Genomic DNA, 18011 nt, shown 5'->3' with positions numbered 1-18011 from the left:
GGTGCGTGGTCTCAATGGCTCTCGGCTCCTTCGCCCTCCTTTGCTGTTGCAACTGTTTCGTGCTGTTTTGTTCTTTTTCTTTTTTTTTGGGGGGGGGGGGGGGTGTTTAGTATCTCCTTGATTATATGTGGTTTGAACATTCGCCTTAATTTGTGCCCCTTTTTATTTCTGTAATCGCTTTATGTGGCCCCTTAAAAAGACTGAGTCACTTGTCTAACTCATTTCCTACATTTTGTATGTATTTCTGCACTTTTTTATTTCGTGTTTGGTTTGTTGTTGGAGAGTCCACCCCTTTTTTCAGTTTTATGATCGTCCACTCTCTCTTCCTTTCGGATTAGGAGTGAAAATGATCATCCCTTGTAACCTCTTTCCTTATTTAATTAAAGGGAAAAAAAATAGAAGCAAAATGAAATAGGAAATCATGATAAATAATCATTGAATGAGAAACAAAAGTAGTTGTCCAAATATACAAGGTATTGAAAAATAAAGATTTTTTAATCTCCTCCAAAGTTTTCTCATGGCCCTCAAAACTTTTGTCGTTCATTTCCCTCCATAGACACCACAAAAGGCATAAATTAAAACAAAAAATTTTCTTTTCATGCCAGTTCTCTACTCAGCTAAAATAGACATGCTAATTGACAAGAGGAAATGACCACAAGTCCTAAACTGGGTCATGAGACTTGATTTACATTACTAGTTAATTGCAAGAGGGAATATTTTTTTCTCACTTGCAGTGATTGGATCCCTTCTGAGGCTCTATGATACAAGGGTACCAAAATTAGACTTGTATAATTTGTACACTAGGAAACCAGCAAAAAAAGAATGTCCAAAGTCACTTCTTTTGAAAGGTTACCATACAAAAGAATGCCAGGACACGACTAACTACACCAGTAAAAATGAGGAGGAATAGACAAAGAGACCAATCATGAAGATCATAGCCACTTTGCATCAATGAATTGCATCGAGTTATCAGCCACACCCCAGAATACCTGAGGAACAAAGCAGACAAACAATTAACATGACAAAATTGAGAAGGTAATGCAGTTAACTAGAAATGTATATTCATAAAATGATTACTGTGAACTCAATGTTTCTCTAACTTTTGTCAAAATCTTATTTCTATCATAACTTTTTGTCCTAATAGCATGAAATTGTTGTCCATGTCTTGCCAGATAACAGGGGCTTGACCTTTTGCAGCATAGTGTAGCAGAAATTTATAGCTCGCATCCATACATATGAAACTGTATGGATGAAGTTCAATGAGAGAAAGATATAATCAAACACAGGTTCTGCATAAGGGTGGTATGATTTCTTAAAGAACAGTGACGAGCTTCAAGAGCAACCTCATCTAAAGCAAAATATATACATTAGATCTAAATATGAATTTTCACTTTTGTAATGGTAAGGTCATCGGTTGACCTATATTAGATGCATGCACTTTAGTTGGCTCATAACAAACGCAGCAATCATGCAGCCTTCATGGCTTATGTTTCTCTTGTCTTGCCTATAAATCTTAATTAGATCTCCAGGCATAGTTCCATTAGTTAATAGGTAGCAAGTTAGAAATTTCTTGTGGTAATCTACAATAACAATTTTGTAAGCAAATTAACCTCTAGTCACTGATAAACTCCTATATCATAATTTCCATTGCTCTTGAAGTAACTGTTGCATATTTTTTTTGTGGAAATATTCTATAGATAGATAGTCTGTAGCCCATATTTTCGTGAAATGAACATTCAACAATATCCAGGAGAGAAATTATGTTGATGTCAGAACTTGTTTCTTCTACTTCTACAAAACCAGAAAAATTTCCTGAAGCGACTTCTTTTGTTAAGCAAATGCAGCCTTAAAGAAGTCAGCATAGGACCTAAAGTCAACAAATCAATAATACACAAAAGAAGCAGGTGGTAAAGAGTTCCTTAGCACTCAGTTTCCTCCGGTTATATGTCTAAAATTGCAATCTTGAGCATTGTCCTAAACAAAACATTCAATGATGTCATTTTTCCATATAATATGATGCAATGAGGTTTTAAGCAAATTTGGGCCGAATCCCCAGTAACAATATCCAGATTGCACAAATGTTCTATGCATATACTACGATGCCATGTGAGCATCCATTACTTCTAAAAGGAGGGGAGTGGGGGGGGGGGGGGGGCGTCACAACAAACCTTTCAGCATTTGCAATGATAAAAGCTTCTAAAGCCCACTTAGTATAGCACAAATTTCCTAGATACTTGACAGGACCACTTTCTTTGTCCTGGGATGCAATAAGAGTCAAAACAACAGGAAGAAGCACTGACAACTGCAAGGAGAAAAGAAAAGGCACATTACCTTAAAAGAAATTGAAGAGATAAAAGGAATACATATTCATATCCAATGAATTGATTAATGTAATTTCCAAAATATACCAGTTGGGCAGGACTAGGTTCTAGATAGATGGCAAGTACATAAGCTATGCCAGTCACACAGTAAACGAGGCAAAGCAAAACAATGTAATTGTCTGCAAAGGATGATCTTGGATTGCCGAAGAAATAGAACATGGATAGATAAACCAAAGGCTTGATAACTATATTGAAAAGATCAACTGCATCTTTGGAGAGAAAATGGGCCAGACTGCTCATTCCAGATGCACTCTCTCTCCAGTAGTGTAATTTGTCCAGAGAAAATGTTCTCAATGCCGAAATCTTGCATAGTAGTGCTGCAAATGTACAATTAAAATTATACCATGAAAAAGGACATGTAGTACAAAAACATTTAATTTATGATAATGTAATTAATTTGTAAAGATATTTAAAGTTTTTGCAATAGCAATATATACTCCATAAGGGAGAGGATAAAATTTATACTCTTCATAAGTAGTGATAGATTGTCATTTGAAAGGGTTCATATTTTAAAACTTACAAACAGCAATGACGGTATAAGTATAGCCGAGAGACCCAAATGTTTCATCGCCCACTTTAGCAAGAGTTCCCAGGGAGACTCCAGCAAGTAATAAAATCAGATAATCAGCTGCTTGTAATCTACCTTCTCGTAGCCGCTGCTTACCAACCCTGAAAGATTTGATCATATACTAAGAAATCTGTGTACCAAACTTCATAGTTGATGGAGAACTTGTTCCATATAAATTATGAGTTCAATTTTTTAAAACAGAAATTATGTTAAATCTTCGAGATAGACCAGCTTAACTAACAGATTAGTTGCAAGTAGAAAGCTCAAATGAGCAAATACCCTGTCATTTCAATATGCACCCAATATTTAACAAAATGCATTTCACGTAACTGAATAGAGATCAGAGACTGCCCCTTGTGATGCTAAAGTTTCGAGAATGACCAACAAGACTGACAAATTAAAACTGCAACTTCCAGGAGAAAGCTGCTTGTAACCCTGAGATGGTTAACCTCTAGCTTATGTTTTCAATTTACTACTTTCTGTAGACACCAGCCAAGCTGGTTGACTTGTGTGGAATAGGAATCAAGGATATATTGGTTCATTTGACTCTTAACAGTTTCTGAAAGAAGGGAAGTTTTGGTTGCTTATTTATCTAAAACAGAAAAGAATGGTTGATTGTACCTCCCAATGAAGTATCTGTATTGCCAGGCTACACCAGGAGTTCTTCGATTGGATAAGTCCTTGGACTTTAAGAAGTTATGTTGTATATGATCTCGTTTTAGCTCAACATTAGACATCACATCCTGCCATAAATCTCCAGCAAAAGATTGTTCAGTAGCTCCATCACTAGGATTTGAGCCAGTTGAGGGTGTGGCGAGTCCTTCAGCATATTGCATCATATCTGGGGGTATTGTGTAACCATTGTGAAGCATCCATCTAACAGGAAGCTGTTCACGAGTCACACTCGAGCTTGGTTTCACTATACCTTCCAAAATGTTAATGAAGTGGTCTGGAGGATTAACACGCTCTGGTACGGTGATCCCAAGGCCAACAAAGTATTCTTCAACTTTCTTTGCAGATCCATGATACGCAGTAAGACCACCTTTGGCTAACAGTATTAAATCATCAAACATCTTGAACAAAGCATAGCTGTATGGGAAGAGGGGAAAAAAAATAAACCTCAAATTTTAACCAAAAATGACATGAAATATAAAAATAGAAATGTGATCATAGTCCTTCATAAATAGGAAGATAACCTACTATTGAGGCTTGGGACATCTTTGGTTGAGCTTAACCTAATTATCCATTACTTAATGGAACATAGTAAATAATGTCAAAAGTTTCATTGAATTTATCACTGTAGTTAATTGATTAGCAATACTTCAATAAGATGGACAATAAAACTACACTACATGGAAAAAGACCAGGAAACAAAGGCCTAATGAACCTCTTTTTGTGATCCTCTTCACCAATAGCTCACCATAAATAATTCTGCGTCTTTTTATTTTCCTATAAAACATTGAATCTGAGTACTATCAGTTATTCATATAAAGGCTTTCAGTAAACTTATTTTACTGACATTCGTAACAAGTTATGCATAAAGATATCTGACCTCCAGCTTGAGGGTGACTGTCAGACTATAGTGTAAAATTATTGATGGTTTGTTTTAATTAAAAAAACAGCTCAATAGAACTATTGAAAAAGTCAGATATTTCTGTTCTGCGCTCTCCCTTCTCCCTCTATTTTGTTTTATCTTCTAGCTCTTGTAAACCATCATATTTCACTTGTGCTATAGAACACTCATTGTGAACTCCAAAATATGGAGGCATTTCATACAACCTTGAGATATTTGTAATCTTTTCCAACAAGACATTTTCTTTTTCTGCTTGATGGTCACGAGAAGGTGAATGGCCTGGAGGCTTGATCAGATACTGATTGGCGAGGCTTTACATTTATGTATCTATTTTTCCAGTCCTTGTGTTTTAATGAACCTACTTGGTAGAAAGAAAACTGTTTTATTCTACCATATTGTTGTCACACGTTTACATGGGTTTAAATAGAAGGGAAATACAGACTATTATGGAAAGCAATTAATAGCATATCACAATAGGAATAAATCATGGAATCAAATCAGAAGTTTCCATCTTCAGCACTCCCCCTCAAGCTAAGGCAAAGATGTCTTGTATGCCTAGCTTGCCTAAAGCTGAATGAAGAACACTACTAGACACCCCCTTTGTCAAAATATTCACTAGTTGTTCTCCTATCTTCACAAAAGGTGTTCAGATTATACACGTTCGGAGTTTTTCTTTAATAAAGTGTCAGTCAATTTCAACATGCTTGGTTCGATCATGTTGGACTGGATTGTGTAAGTAATATTAATTGCAGCTTTATTGTCACAATATAGTCTTGTAGAATCCTTAGAATCAAACCAAAGCTCTTTGAAGAGTATGTTCAACCATAACATTTTACACACTCCATGAGCCGTGGCTTTAAATTCTGCTTTTGCACTAGATCTAGCAACCAACGATTGTTTTTTGCTATGCAATGTAACCAAATTACCTCCCACAATTGTACAATAACCTGATGTGAACGTCGATCCATAATAGATCCAACCCAATCTTCATTTGTATAGGATTCTATTTTCAAGTGTTCATGTTGAGAAAACAACAATCCCTTTCCAGGTGAGAATTTTAAGTAGAGTAGGATCCAAGAAGCCGCTTCCATATGAGGCTCCCACGGCGAATGCATATATTGTTTCAACACACTAACATCATATAAAATGTCAGAACGGGCGTGAAACAAATAGCTCAACTGGCAAACCAATCGTTGATATCTACCGTTATCCACCAGAGGACTATCACTACTTTCTCTCAACTTAACATCCACTTTCACTAGATTACCAATGCTTTAAATCCAAGCATTCATGTTTCCTTGAGAAGATCAATAATATATTTCCGTTGGGGGATAAATATACCATGTTTTGATCTTGTTACCTCAATGCCCAGAAAATACTTCAAATTGTCCAAGTGTATTATTTCAAATTTGTTGGCAAGAGATTATTTTAAATTCCGTATCTTCCCGTCATTATTTTCTATTACTACAATATTATCAACATACACAATCAAAGTTGTTTTCTTTCCTTGAGTGCAATGTTTGATAAAAAAGTGTATGATCAACCTGACTTTATTTGTAACCATATCTTTGCATAGCCCGGAAAAACCGCTCAAACCATGCTTCCGGAGATTGTTTTAGACCATACAAAGCCCTCTTTAGTTTGCACACCTTACCCATAGTGGATGAATCTTCAAGTCTAGAGGAACTTCTATTTATACTTCTTTTTCAAGATCTCTATGAAGGAATATATTTTTCATATCAAATTGCTGCGGAAGCCAATTCAGATTTGCTGCTACAAAAAGTAGGACTCTAATTGAGTTCATCTTTGCTACTGCCACATATTTTTCCTCATCGTCAATTCCGTAGGTCTGTGTGAAACCTTTTGCAACTAGTAAGGCTTTGTATCGTTCCATTGAACCATCAACCTTATGCTTGACAGTGAACACCCACTTGCATCTAATTGCCTACTTCCCATTAGGCAATTTAACAAGATCCCAGGTATTATTTTTATGAAGGGCTTTCATCTCTTTTTGCATTGTTTCCCTCCACTTTGGATCACTAAGTGCCTTCTGTAAATTTCTAGGAATAGACACAGACGATAATTTAGACACAAAGGAACAATATGATGGTGAAAGGTGTTAATAGGAAACAAAATCATATATGGGGATGGTGAGTGCATGACCTAATTCCTTTGCGTTGCGCAATAAGAAAGTTCATATCATCGACAATAGGCATTGAATATCATCGACAATAGCATCAAGGATAGTCTTACTTTTTCTGGAATCTGGAGTAAACTCTCAACACTTCCACATGCGGCACATATGAGTAATTAGTAGGATAAGTAGGAGATTCATTAGCAAGTGGTTGTTGTTTGCCCTACTCTAGCACAGGAGCAGGAACATGTAATGGATTAGAAAAATCCGCTTACTCGAACTCTCCCCATGAAGAGAAGTTTGGGCTGAGGAGAAATATGGTCAAGTTTCAAAAAAGGTAACATCCATCTAGACAAAATGTTTTCGCGATGGGGATGATGGCATTTATATCCCTTCTATGTAGAAGAATAATCCACAAAGACATATTTGAGAGAACAAGGATCTAACTTACCCCAAGTTGGTCCATGAATATGGAGAAAACAAACACAACTAAACACTTTTGGAGAGACACCTTTCGAAGTAGAAAAAGGTGAGGACAACGCCTCAAGGGGTGTTTGAAATCTAAGACACGAGAGGGCATCCTATTGATGAGATATGCAACAGTGAGAAAAGCGAGCTCCAATAAGATTTGAGAACATGCATATCAAGCATTAAGGATCGAGTTACCTCTAGAAGATGTCAATTTTTCTGTTCAGCAACACCGTTCTACTGGGGAGTATCGACACAAGTGATTTGATGGATAATGCCATGTTCACAAAAATATGTACCAAGATCACCCGACATATACTCACCTCCATTGTGAGAACGAGCAATTTTGATAAAAGTCTTAAACTGGGTTTGAATTATTTTGTAAAACATCTAAAACACAAAACACATCACTTTTATCTTTTAACAAATAAACCCAAGTGGTCTGAGAAAAATCATCAAAAAAACAAACGAATCATTAATAACCAGATAAAGAAACCACTCGTCAAGGGCCCCACGCATCAGTATGAACAAGAACAAATGGCTCAACACTTTTATCAATACTAGTTGAAAAAGACACACGATGTTGTTTAGCAAGCTCACAAGTTTCATATTGAAATTTAGAAACATTATTATGCAAAAATAAGGAAGGAAACATGCGTTGCAACAACAAAAAAGGAGGCCCTAATCGCTAATGTCAAAGCCAAATTCTTGCTGCAGAGTCATCCGCTCGAACAGTGCGATAAGCCAGTGTGAGCCGACCTTGTATCTTGGGTTGAGAATCCAGATAGTACAAACCCTCTCAAACTACCACTGCCAATCATCTTCCTCGTGACTATGTCTAGAAAGAAAAAATCATGAGAATAAAAAAGACTCGACAATTCAACTCACAAGTAATAGGCGTAATGGATAATAAATTAGGGGCAAAATCAGGTACATGAAGGACAAAAGACAATGTCATATAGGGTGCGGAAGAAATAGAGCCTTTACTAAACACTGGTGATAGAGAACCATCAGCTATTCTAACTTTTTCTCTGCCAGAACAAGGAATATATGAAGAAAACAAGACATACCAATCATGTTGTATGAGGCATCGGAGTCAATGACCCGAGGATCATCAGAGTGAGTAATGGATGCATTCAGAGCAGCGGCTAAATTACCTATGTGAGCGAAGGAGAATGACACAATAGTAGATGTTTCCAATTGAGACATAAATCTACAAAGTGCATCAGCAAAAGGAGAACTAGCATTTGGTGTGGAAGCAACTGTCTCTACCCTAGAAGTATGATTGGCACGAGGCCTGATTCCTCCACTTGAACAACCTCTGCGACCTCGGGTAGGATGACCATGACGTCTCCAACAATTTTCTCGAGTATGTCGAGACCTATTATCCCAACTTCTAAAATCACCTTTCGAATTGCGTTGAGATGCATTTACTAGAGGAGATTGAGCCTATGAACCGGAATGGAGCATTGTGCTGCGACGACTCCCCTCATTCTGGACAAATGAAAATAACTCCCTAAGTGATGGAAGGGGATCCTTTCCCAAAATCTAAACACAAACTGGAACATACTCTGAGTTTAAACCGGCTAAGAACTCATAAATACCTTCCTCTTCTATCATCTTTCTAATCTTGACTACATCTGTTGTACACTCGGTTTGCAAAGACTGCAATTCTAATAATGATTCAACTCCTGCCACAAACCACGAAGTTTATGAAAGTAAGTAACTACAAACCAGCCACCTTGGATTGTTCCATGTATCTGTCGCTTCAATTCATAAATCTGTGTTGCATTCCCCTTTTTTGAATATGTTTGAATTGCTACATCTCAAACCTCTTTTGTCGTGTGGAGAAATAAATATCCCTGACTAATCTCTGGTAGCATAGAGTGTAATAACCAAGACATAATCATCGAATTCTCAGCCTTCCACTTGTCATAAGAAGGCTCATCTAACGCAAGTTCAGATGCTTTTCCCTTCAGGTATCCCATCTTTTGTCGACTTTTAATATGTATCATCGTCAACTTTTAATATATAGCATCGTCGATTGTGACTAAGAAAGGTAATTCAACCCATCAAACTTCACAGTTGTGATTTGGAGATTTGGATTCTCACTATGGAAGGTCACCTGACTCCCTATCTTCTTTTTGTGAGTTTCTGAGGTTTGACTCGATGCCGACATCTTGAGTTCATGCATCCAACTAAACAACTCCAATATACAACACTTGGGTTCAAGGCAATTCAACCCATCCAACTTCACAGTTGTGATTTGGAGATTTGGGTTCTCACGATGGAAGGTCACCTGACTCTCCATCTTTCTTTTTTTTAGAGTTTCTAAGGTCTGACTCGATGCCGACATCTTGAGTTCAGACATCCAACCAAAAAGCTCCAACACACAACACTTGGGTTCAAGAGAGATTAAAATGCAGTAAAATGAAAAACTAAAAATTCAACCACCAAAATCAAAGACAATCAACATCTCTGTTTTTTATTTTTATTTTTTGGCTAAAGGACTTTTCGTTTAGGGGTCTTGTCGTTTGACAAACTGCTAAACGACTTGTTGATTTTCCCAGATCTAGAAGATAGACCGTCTAGAACAATATTGTACGACTTGCCATTTGCCATCATACCCAAAACATGTCATTTTGCTTCCTAGTCACAGCCTCCATGCGTAGCCGTCGGAGATCACCATGCTGTCACTAAAATATGCCGGTGGTCATAAAAAAAAAAAAACTCCAAAAACCCCAAAAGCCTTTAAAGAACCAAACGACATAGTCAATGTCGATTGATTCATCAAAAAACACATTACACTATCATGGATCGATCGTCGCACCAAATCTCCACCATTCGGCGATGGCACTACTCAGATTTTGCCAATCAAAAATCCTCTACTCGCCCCTTGTCACGTCGTTCACATTGGGTTCACCAGTCACAAAGCCACAGATACTTGGGTTCACCAGTTCACGTCGGGAGCTTAGATTTATGTTGACACTAGCATCTCTAGGGCTAGCATCAGCCGTCATGTGAGACAGTGAAGACGTGCAACCAACCCAAAAAAAAAAAAAAAAAAAATCCAAGAATGCTTTCCTACTAAGTTGAAATAAAAAGATAAGAGAAGAAAAGAAATTTGGTTAAAAGAAAACTGTTTTATTCCGCCATATTGGTTTCACATGTTTACATGGGTTAAAATAGAAGAGAAATACAAACTATTATGGAAAGAAGTTAATAGCATATTACAATAAAAATAAATCAGGGAATCAAATCATATCAAATCAGAAGTTTCTATCTTCAACAAGCAAAGGGACTTAATTGGAACCCTAACTCCACAACTCATTCCTCCCCACTTCTAATTTCAGTTAAATATTCTAGGTCTTGGGTCTAATTGTTGAGAGAAAATTTGAGCCCACGTATGATGGAGAGTGTTAAAGTGATTAAATTCACTATTTCCTATCAGTTTTAGCTTGTGGGATAACTAGTAATTTAACATTTTTGTTTCTTGTAGATGATCCACACAAGAATCCCCAATCATGGCAATCACAATAAACTGGAATAATGAATTACATTTTGCCCAGAAGAGTAATTTTCTAAACGAAAATGGATTTTATATATATATATATAAAATTCTTTTTTCCATTTTCCTTGTAAGTACAGGCAACCACAGGATTCATATCAATGAAATATAAGCAAGAGGAAACAACACATAGTCTTTGCTGTTTCTTAAATAGACAAAATGTTTCTTGTTGACCTTGAAAGTTTGTATTAGGTGAAAAAGAGGAGCGTGATAAAAAAGAAAAATAAAAGAAAATGCCTCATCATTTATTCTTTTACAAAGAGAACTATGTTTTGTTGGCATTTTGTTTAGACCAGCAAAAGATTAGAGAAGGAGAGAGCTTACCTTGGTTGGTGAACTACCATGCAGATGTTTACCCCTTCAAGAGCTTCGCGTCGAAGTGCTCTAAGAAGTAGCTGAGAAGATGAACTGTCCAGACCAGTTGTGGGCTCATCTAAGATCAACAACGAAGGTTCCATGACCATCTCTAGACCAACATTTACACGCTTCCTCTGGCCTCCAGAGATTCCTCGCTTCTCCACTGTTCCAACCAGGGAATCCCTCACTGCCTGAAGTCCCAAGCACTCAATGACTCTTTCAACAACCAGAACCTTATCAGGTCTGGGCATGTCGGCAGATAATCTGTGGTATCAACGAATACAGCAATAGAAATGAAATAACAATGACAATGGAACTAAACAAACACTAGATATCAATCCACCTAATCTAGGAGTCAATTTGTAGAGTGAAGCAGTGGCAAGAAACAAGATACTTTTAAAGTAGCATATGTTTAGTTCAGAATGACAGGTCAACTTGTTGACAATGTGAACATGTAAAGTGAATCATATGGAAATCAAAATATACAAGGATCTCCATAAAAGTATAAGGCTCTCAGTGTTGAAAATATGCAGGCATATTTGCTAAAGATACACCTTGTTTTCCGCATTAACTCTCATTAGAGATTTTATATGAAGTAAAAACTTAGATATTAAAGATTTCATAGGTTTACTTCTTTCAGTTTTGGCAAATCTTTTACTAGGATAATCCAATCATATATTTTGATAAGGCTCCGAGTATTGAAATTTGTAGGTGTAATCCCCTCCGATACGTTACCTTTACATCTAATGGCACTTTCCATGAGATAGGAGGGTGGTGGATGGGACTTTCCAATTGATTTGATTCTAAGTTCAAGGGTTCGTCACCCCTAAATGATATTAGGATAAAGAAATTATTATCCTTAGTGCAACTATTTATTGGAGTTCATGTCAGTATCATAGAAAAGCAGATTCTTTTTCTTTTCTTTTTTTTTTCTTCTTTAATTTTTTCATTCTAGGTTGAAGGCCCATAGAGTGGGGTGGGGCGGGGTGTGGGAGTCTATATTTCACAGACTCGTGGCTGAGTTAAGCTGTAGGGCTAAGCCAAGCAGCAGTAAACCGAGTTTGAATTGGCAGTCTTTTTTGTTTGTTTTGCAGATTTGATTTGGCAGTCTTTATCTTGAGAAATATAAGGTGATTGCAGTCACTGATGAAAGAAATTAAATCAATCTTTCAGAAAAACCATGTACGTCTAGTTGTAAAGAAAATAGTTAAATCATTGATTGGCTTAAAAGCTTAAGTTATGGAAATTGTGAATTTTTAATCACTTATAATTAATTCTCTAACACTCTCCTAATATGTGAGACCAGACAATACATTGGATATTTTATTGAAATAGCGAGTAAACTGTGAAATTAGGATTCGAATTTGGGACTACTTCTCTAAGGAAATGGTCCTAAAAGTTTAAGCTGAATCTAATCATTTGTAATTAATATTCTAACAAATATAACTATTACTATCAATTTTTTGGGTTCCCCAAGGAAAGAACAGAAGAAGAAGAGCAAGTGATAATCTCTAACACCAATGATATTGACCATGAGCAATAAATGATACACATATGAATTTCAAGAATGGTATTAAAACGTGATGGAATTAGATAGCATGGCAAGTAATTGCATACCTGCACCTTGCACTGAATCGGAGATTCTCCTCCACTGTCAAGTTCCCATGCACAATGTCATCTTGTGGCACAAAACCAATAATCTTTTTATAAGAATCCATGGATTCAACTTTTCCATTTATAAGAATTAAACCTGTCATGGTGCATCCAGTCACTTTTCCAGCCAAAGCAGAAAGAAATGTCGTTTTTCCTGCCCCAGATGGACCCATGACAGCTGAAACTCGACCGGGCATTAATTTCCCACTAACACACCTAAGCAAATGTTTGTTTTTCCCTTTTAAAGTAAGAGTTAGATCTTTGAATGCCACCTCAATCACAGGCCTCGTCCTGATTTCACCACCAGTAGCCATTGAAATTACTCCTGAGAATGTCAAGTCCTTGTTTTGCTGTTGCATAGCTTTCTCCTTCTCCAGTTGACCATATGCATACTTAAAAATTTGGCTGTGAGTATGCATTTGCTTACCTTTTGGCATATTCTTTTTCATATTTTTGTCCCCAATCTCCAGATTAAAGCCGTCATGACTATCTGGATCTTCCTCAAGGGAATGCAACATTTTTGTGAGGTTGCTTGGTTCCTTTTTCTTTGCTTTGGACGCTGAAGCTGATTGCTTAGATGTGCTTGAAGAACCTGGAGGCAAAGGTGGCAACAGAGCACCATCTGTTCCAGGTTTAGCATGACCCAAGATCTTCAGCTGCTCTGACTGCCTTGCAGATTTTTTACGAGAAAACGTGCGGGATAGCTGTTCTTGCAACCCCCCTGCACGCTTCTTGGCAACATTTTTTGCAGATATCCACCTTTGTCGTGCTTGTGCAGTTTCTCGTGCATGTCTGGCCGCAGCTTCCCTAGATTTAGCCTGTCTTCTTTCTCGAAGAGTGAGAACTTGATCAGAACAGTTGTATATAATGAGCAGCAGAGTACTCAATGCAGCCTACATAGGCAAGTAAACACTATCAAATTCAAAGGTTGGACCCACAGGAGAAAGAATGCTCAGCAAACAGATCTTAAAAAAAATTATTGGCTTTTAGGAATGTTGAATGAAAATTAGGAAGATTGCCCTTTCTTTTGTTCAATTAAAGTCTATGAGAAATGTGAAAAGGAAATAATCCATGAAATGGAACTTATGCAGAGAAGAATTAAACAAAAGCATTATCACATAAGCCTTCAAAGAACTAATTCAGAAAACATATAAAAGTTTTTCAGAAATTTAAATTTTAAGAGAGTAAGGAAAGAAATATAAGTTAACAGCCATAACTGAGCGAGATTTGTATCCTGATAAACAACAAGAAGACAAACTGAACCATCTCAAGATCGATGGTCAACTTTTCCATCTGAGTAGAGACGCAATTACTTACAATAAGTACGATTCCATAAGCATGAATATTTTGGTTTTCTGTATTTGGATTACAGGAGGTGAATTTCAAGCACCCTGCAGAAGGGTTTATAAGAATCAAAACCATGCAAACTAAAGATATTGAGAAAAATTTATTGAGCACACTAATTGTCAGTTTAAACAAAGAAGCAACAAGGCTAATAGGAACAACCAACAAAAATGTCATATAGAGTTGCGTAAAAAGGAGATGGTGCATCTCACTGATTTATCACTATACATCCTCAACTATAACCATTCTTCCTCTAGCCAAAATAATTGGAATTATAAGAGTAACGAGACAAAATTACAACTTGATATCTTTATCTGGAAGTTTATGTTGCGTATATTTATTCATCAGATCTACTGTATTTGAGAGCCTACTTTCTCCCTAGAGATTTGACAAATTATGAAACATTACTGATTGTTTGACACATCATGGAGAGGTATTATAAACTAGGCTGGATATCCATGAATGAATAAGGTTTCTACTCATAATAGCCATTGACATGGATTTGGCATAAGAGTCTCTATTTCCCAAATTCCTAGTCTAAAACACCCTAACAGCAAATGAGATAGTATGGTGGAATAAAAGTAGCTCCCAAGATAATTCATTTGCACGCAGATTATATACAACATTAAGATCATTGAATTTTGTAAAGCAAGTGAAGAATTGAGATTAGTGCCATGTTACATGGCCCAAGTAACATGATAGACCCTTTCAAAAAAGAAAGAAAAAAGAAACATGATGAACAAAAAACTTACGTTTTGCAGAAGTGGATCCCATCCTGCAGTAATGTCTGAAATTGCATGAGAAAAATTATATTAGTACAGGCTGATACTGAGAACTAAATACTTGCACTATATGATCAAGTCATGCTGCAAGACACAATCAAATTAACCAAAAAAAAAAAAAGAGTTGCATAACATGTTTTAGATAAAGCCCTATGTTACTAATAAGACAAGTGCTGTGAGTTCTAGGATAATCACTACCCACTCCTGCAAGGAAGTTTACGTGTGGTATGTGGACAGTATGATCCTGGGGAACAGAAAATTTCACTGCTTCTTCCAACATCAGCCCAAATATCAGCACCACCACAAGTATGGTTGCGTTTTCCAGGAGGTATTTGGTAGCTGTATCTGCAAATTGTGTCTCTACCAATGAATAATTGTGCATAGTATGAAAACACAATAAACCTCTGGATTAGGAAGACAAAGAATGTCAAGAATAGGATATTAAACTTACGGATCACAGATTCCAGTTGTTTTATTCAGTTTTGCACGTGGACAATAAGAACCTAATGGGCAAGCTGCATTTACAATAAATTAGAAAAAAAAAAAAAAAAAAAAAGAAGAAGAGGGGGGGTGGGGGGGAGAGAGAGAGAAATGAAAAGGTGTTAGATAGAGTTCAATCTCAACAATAAGATATGTTACATCAGTTTTATTACATACTTACGTATCATGCAAGTAATACCCTGGGGGCAGAAGAAACCCTCGCAACAAGGTTGACAGTCGTGAGTTCTGGAAGCAGGCATGCTTTTTAAATTTCTGAGGTCAATCTTCTGGTCTTGGCCAACACTACAACCCCAACCTGGCTCACATCCGGAAACCCATGAAGTCAAATTGCAATTCCTGTTAGGTTTTAAGTAATTGTCATCTGCTGCCTGTCTCTCGAATATATTTCTGAAGTAGAATTTTATTTCTGCTGCTGTACATAGTCTCTGCGTGAGATCTCCTGTTAATTAGGACACATCCATATCAGGAAGCAGGTAAGAGAATAAGTTGTACAAATTTATTTGAGGGTAAGGAATCCACAAGAAATTAAAACTGAGATGTTAAATATATCAGATCAGATTATTTGAAGTACAAATTTTGTAGTCCTTTAATTTGGCAAGCAAAAGAAAGAGCCAAATAGGGGTCCAACGGTCAAATGTACTGCTTAACCAAGGAAATGGTTAATTTAATAATTTAATTGGGAAGAAACTTCACTTAACCCCTTAACTTTTATCACTTTTGCAATCTCCCTTCTAAAGTTCAAAAACTCTCAATTTAGTGTATCGAATTTTAAAAAATTTGCAATCTCGCCCCTCTATTAGGATTTTCCATTAAATCATAATGAAGGGCTGAGAAATTCCCAAAATACCATCATTTAAAAAAGTTAATTATAATTTAAGGATAGTTTTATAATTTATAATGTTTACAGGGGTATAAGGGTCATTTTACTCTTTGACTGTATGATTTAACCCCAAACCCTGTGAGATTGCAAAAAATAGAAAGTTCTATACACTAAATTGAAAGTTTTGAACTTTAAAGGAAGATTACAAAAGTGATGAAAGTTTAGCGGGATTAAGTGAAGTTTCCCTTTTAATTTATATTCTAACACTCCGCACACGTTTGGACTCAAACTACTCATTAATTAGTGAGGCTCAACATATAAAATATTTAATTGAAATGAAAGTGAATAGCAGAGACATGCAAGGTTCAAACTTAAAACATTTGCTCTGATACAATGTTAAATCACCACTTATCTTAAAAGCTTAAACCGATAAAAAATAATTAATTTAATCATTTAATTTATATTATAACAATGCGATGCGCTTACAATTATTAACATTCACCAACAAAGGGGGTCATAGTTGTGAGGATGTAATGAACTATGTTTCTCAAGTTTGTATTGAAAGAGTTTTGTTGCTCTCATAAACTAAAAATTTCACCTTTTTTTTTTTTTCTTTTTTTCTATATTCCTAATAATGCCACCTTGTTCGTCAGGATAGAGATGTTATGGATATGCAAGTCCTAACAAAAAGTTCTAAAGTACCGTGGCCCATGGGTGAAACATTTCTGCAAATAAGGCAAATCCATTCTGAAATTGAGCAAAGTCTCATACCTTTTGTCTTCTTGATACAGTTAGTCAAGAAATCTAACTTCCCTGTGAAATCAAATGCACCATTCCAATCGAGATTCCTGAAAGAAGAAAATCATGGGTCAGAACGAAACATGTACGACAAAAGCATCTAATCTAACCACTGTAAAAACCCATCAAAAATTACTCACGCATCCTTTATGCAGAATCCGAATTTTTCTTCGATATCTTTGCGGAAAACTGTAGTGAGATTCGAAAGCCGACCATAGATGAGCTGTGTCACGACTGGAAGCGCAGCCAGGTTACCGGTCCGACTGTAGTCATCCCCGTCCACGCATTGAATGCGCGATGGCAACCCTAAAACAACAATGAGAAACAAGAAAGCATGGGGAACCCAACAGGGATTAATCCTGGATCCACTCATTCCCATCACTCGAACCTCTCCAAATCATAGATTCTAGGAAAAACCATCCAAGTAACAATTATGAACAAAATTCTCGAATGGCACAAATCCAATTTTGGTAAACTCAAATAATGATTAACCATGGCATTATTGCTTTAGTCTTTCATTGTGTTACTTTTAAAACGACTCTAAACTCTGTAGTTCTGGCAGAACACGGCCAAAGAAATGAGTAATGGGTGCTCGAAAACGCTGATTGAATGTTGAAAAAGTTGTCGCAGAAGAACAAACGAGGTTGAACTTTGGGTCAAAAGGTGTTTTGAGAATTCCTGTGGGCTTGGAAGGTCCAGATTTTGAGAAGAAGAAATGGCGGGGAGGAATGGGTGGCTAAATTCAAGGAATTAAATATCTTTAGACCGGGTTTGTTAGGTTCCGATTAACGGATTAACAACGGGGGGCTTATTCCAGTACCCATATAACTGATTTTTATTATTATTATTATTATCTTTTTGAGAAAAACTATAATATTTATTCAATGCAATTAGTGTTAACTAGACAAAAATTTCTTTCAAATCAGTTTGAAAGAATTTTTTAGCATGTAAGAACCACTATTTTTTTTTTTTATTGATGATATTAAAAGAACAAGCGAGAAACACGTGTTATTAAAAAAATATGTATTTTTTATATACTAAAAAATACATGACAGTTTCAAATA

General features: G+C 36.4%; 1 protein-coding gene across 2 annotated transcripts; it reads right to left on the bottom strand.

The window, feature by feature from the left end:
* Nucleotides 1-407: 407 nt before the first annotated feature.
* Nucleotides 408-17497, bottom strand: LOC133872285 (putative white-brown complex homolog protein 30). Of its 2 annotated transcripts, none has more exons than XM_062309763.1 (14): nucleotides 17088-17497; nucleotides 16921-16997; nucleotides 15490-15768; nucleotides 15280-15343; nucleotides 15027-15173; nucleotides 14799-14833; nucleotides 14020-14093; nucleotides 12667-13595; nucleotides 11017-11313; nucleotides 3571-4038; nucleotides 2902-3050; nucleotides 2409-2698; nucleotides 2169-2302; nucleotides 408-989 (listed from the first exon to the last, which is right to left on the bottom strand). In XM_062309763.1, exons 1-14 carry the CDS (start codon nucleotides 17324-17326, stop codon nucleotides 833-835), a joined length of 3339 nt encoding a protein of 1112 aa, XP_062165747.1. In that variant the 5' UTR covers nucleotides 17327-17497; the 3' UTR covers nucleotides 408-832. The 2 variants fall into 2 exon arrangements, with proteins under 2 accessions (XP_062165747.1, XP_062165748.1); XM_062309764.1 differs by having other exon boundaries at nucleotides 15508-15768.
* Between the last annotated feature and the right edge of the window lie 514 nt (nucleotides 17498-18011).

This window comes from Alnus glutinosa, chromosome 7, assembly GCF_958979055.1.
Source record: "Alnus glutinosa chromosome 7, dhAlnGlut1.1, whole genome shotgun sequence".
Classification (NCBI taxonomy): Eukaryota; Viridiplantae; Streptophyta; class Magnoliopsida; order Fagales; family Betulaceae; genus Alnus; species Alnus glutinosa.
This window is presented reverse-complemented; position numbering and strand designations above follow the sequence as displayed.

Bases quoted from the DNA above. Each gene is read 5' to 3' on its own strand.
- LOC133872285 (XM_062309763.1), bottom strand. From the start codon at position 17,326: ATGGGAATGAGTGGATCCAGGATTAATCCCTGTTGGGTTCCCCATGCT. The intron at 4,039-11,016 runs GTAAGCTCTCTC...CTTCCCATACAG, and splicing joins ATGGTAGTTCACCAACCAAG to CTATGCTTTGTTCAAGATGT. The intron at 2,699-2,901 runs GTAAGTTTTAAA...GTACATTTGCAG, and splicing joins TTATACCGTCATTGCTGTTT to CACTACTATGCAAGATTTCG.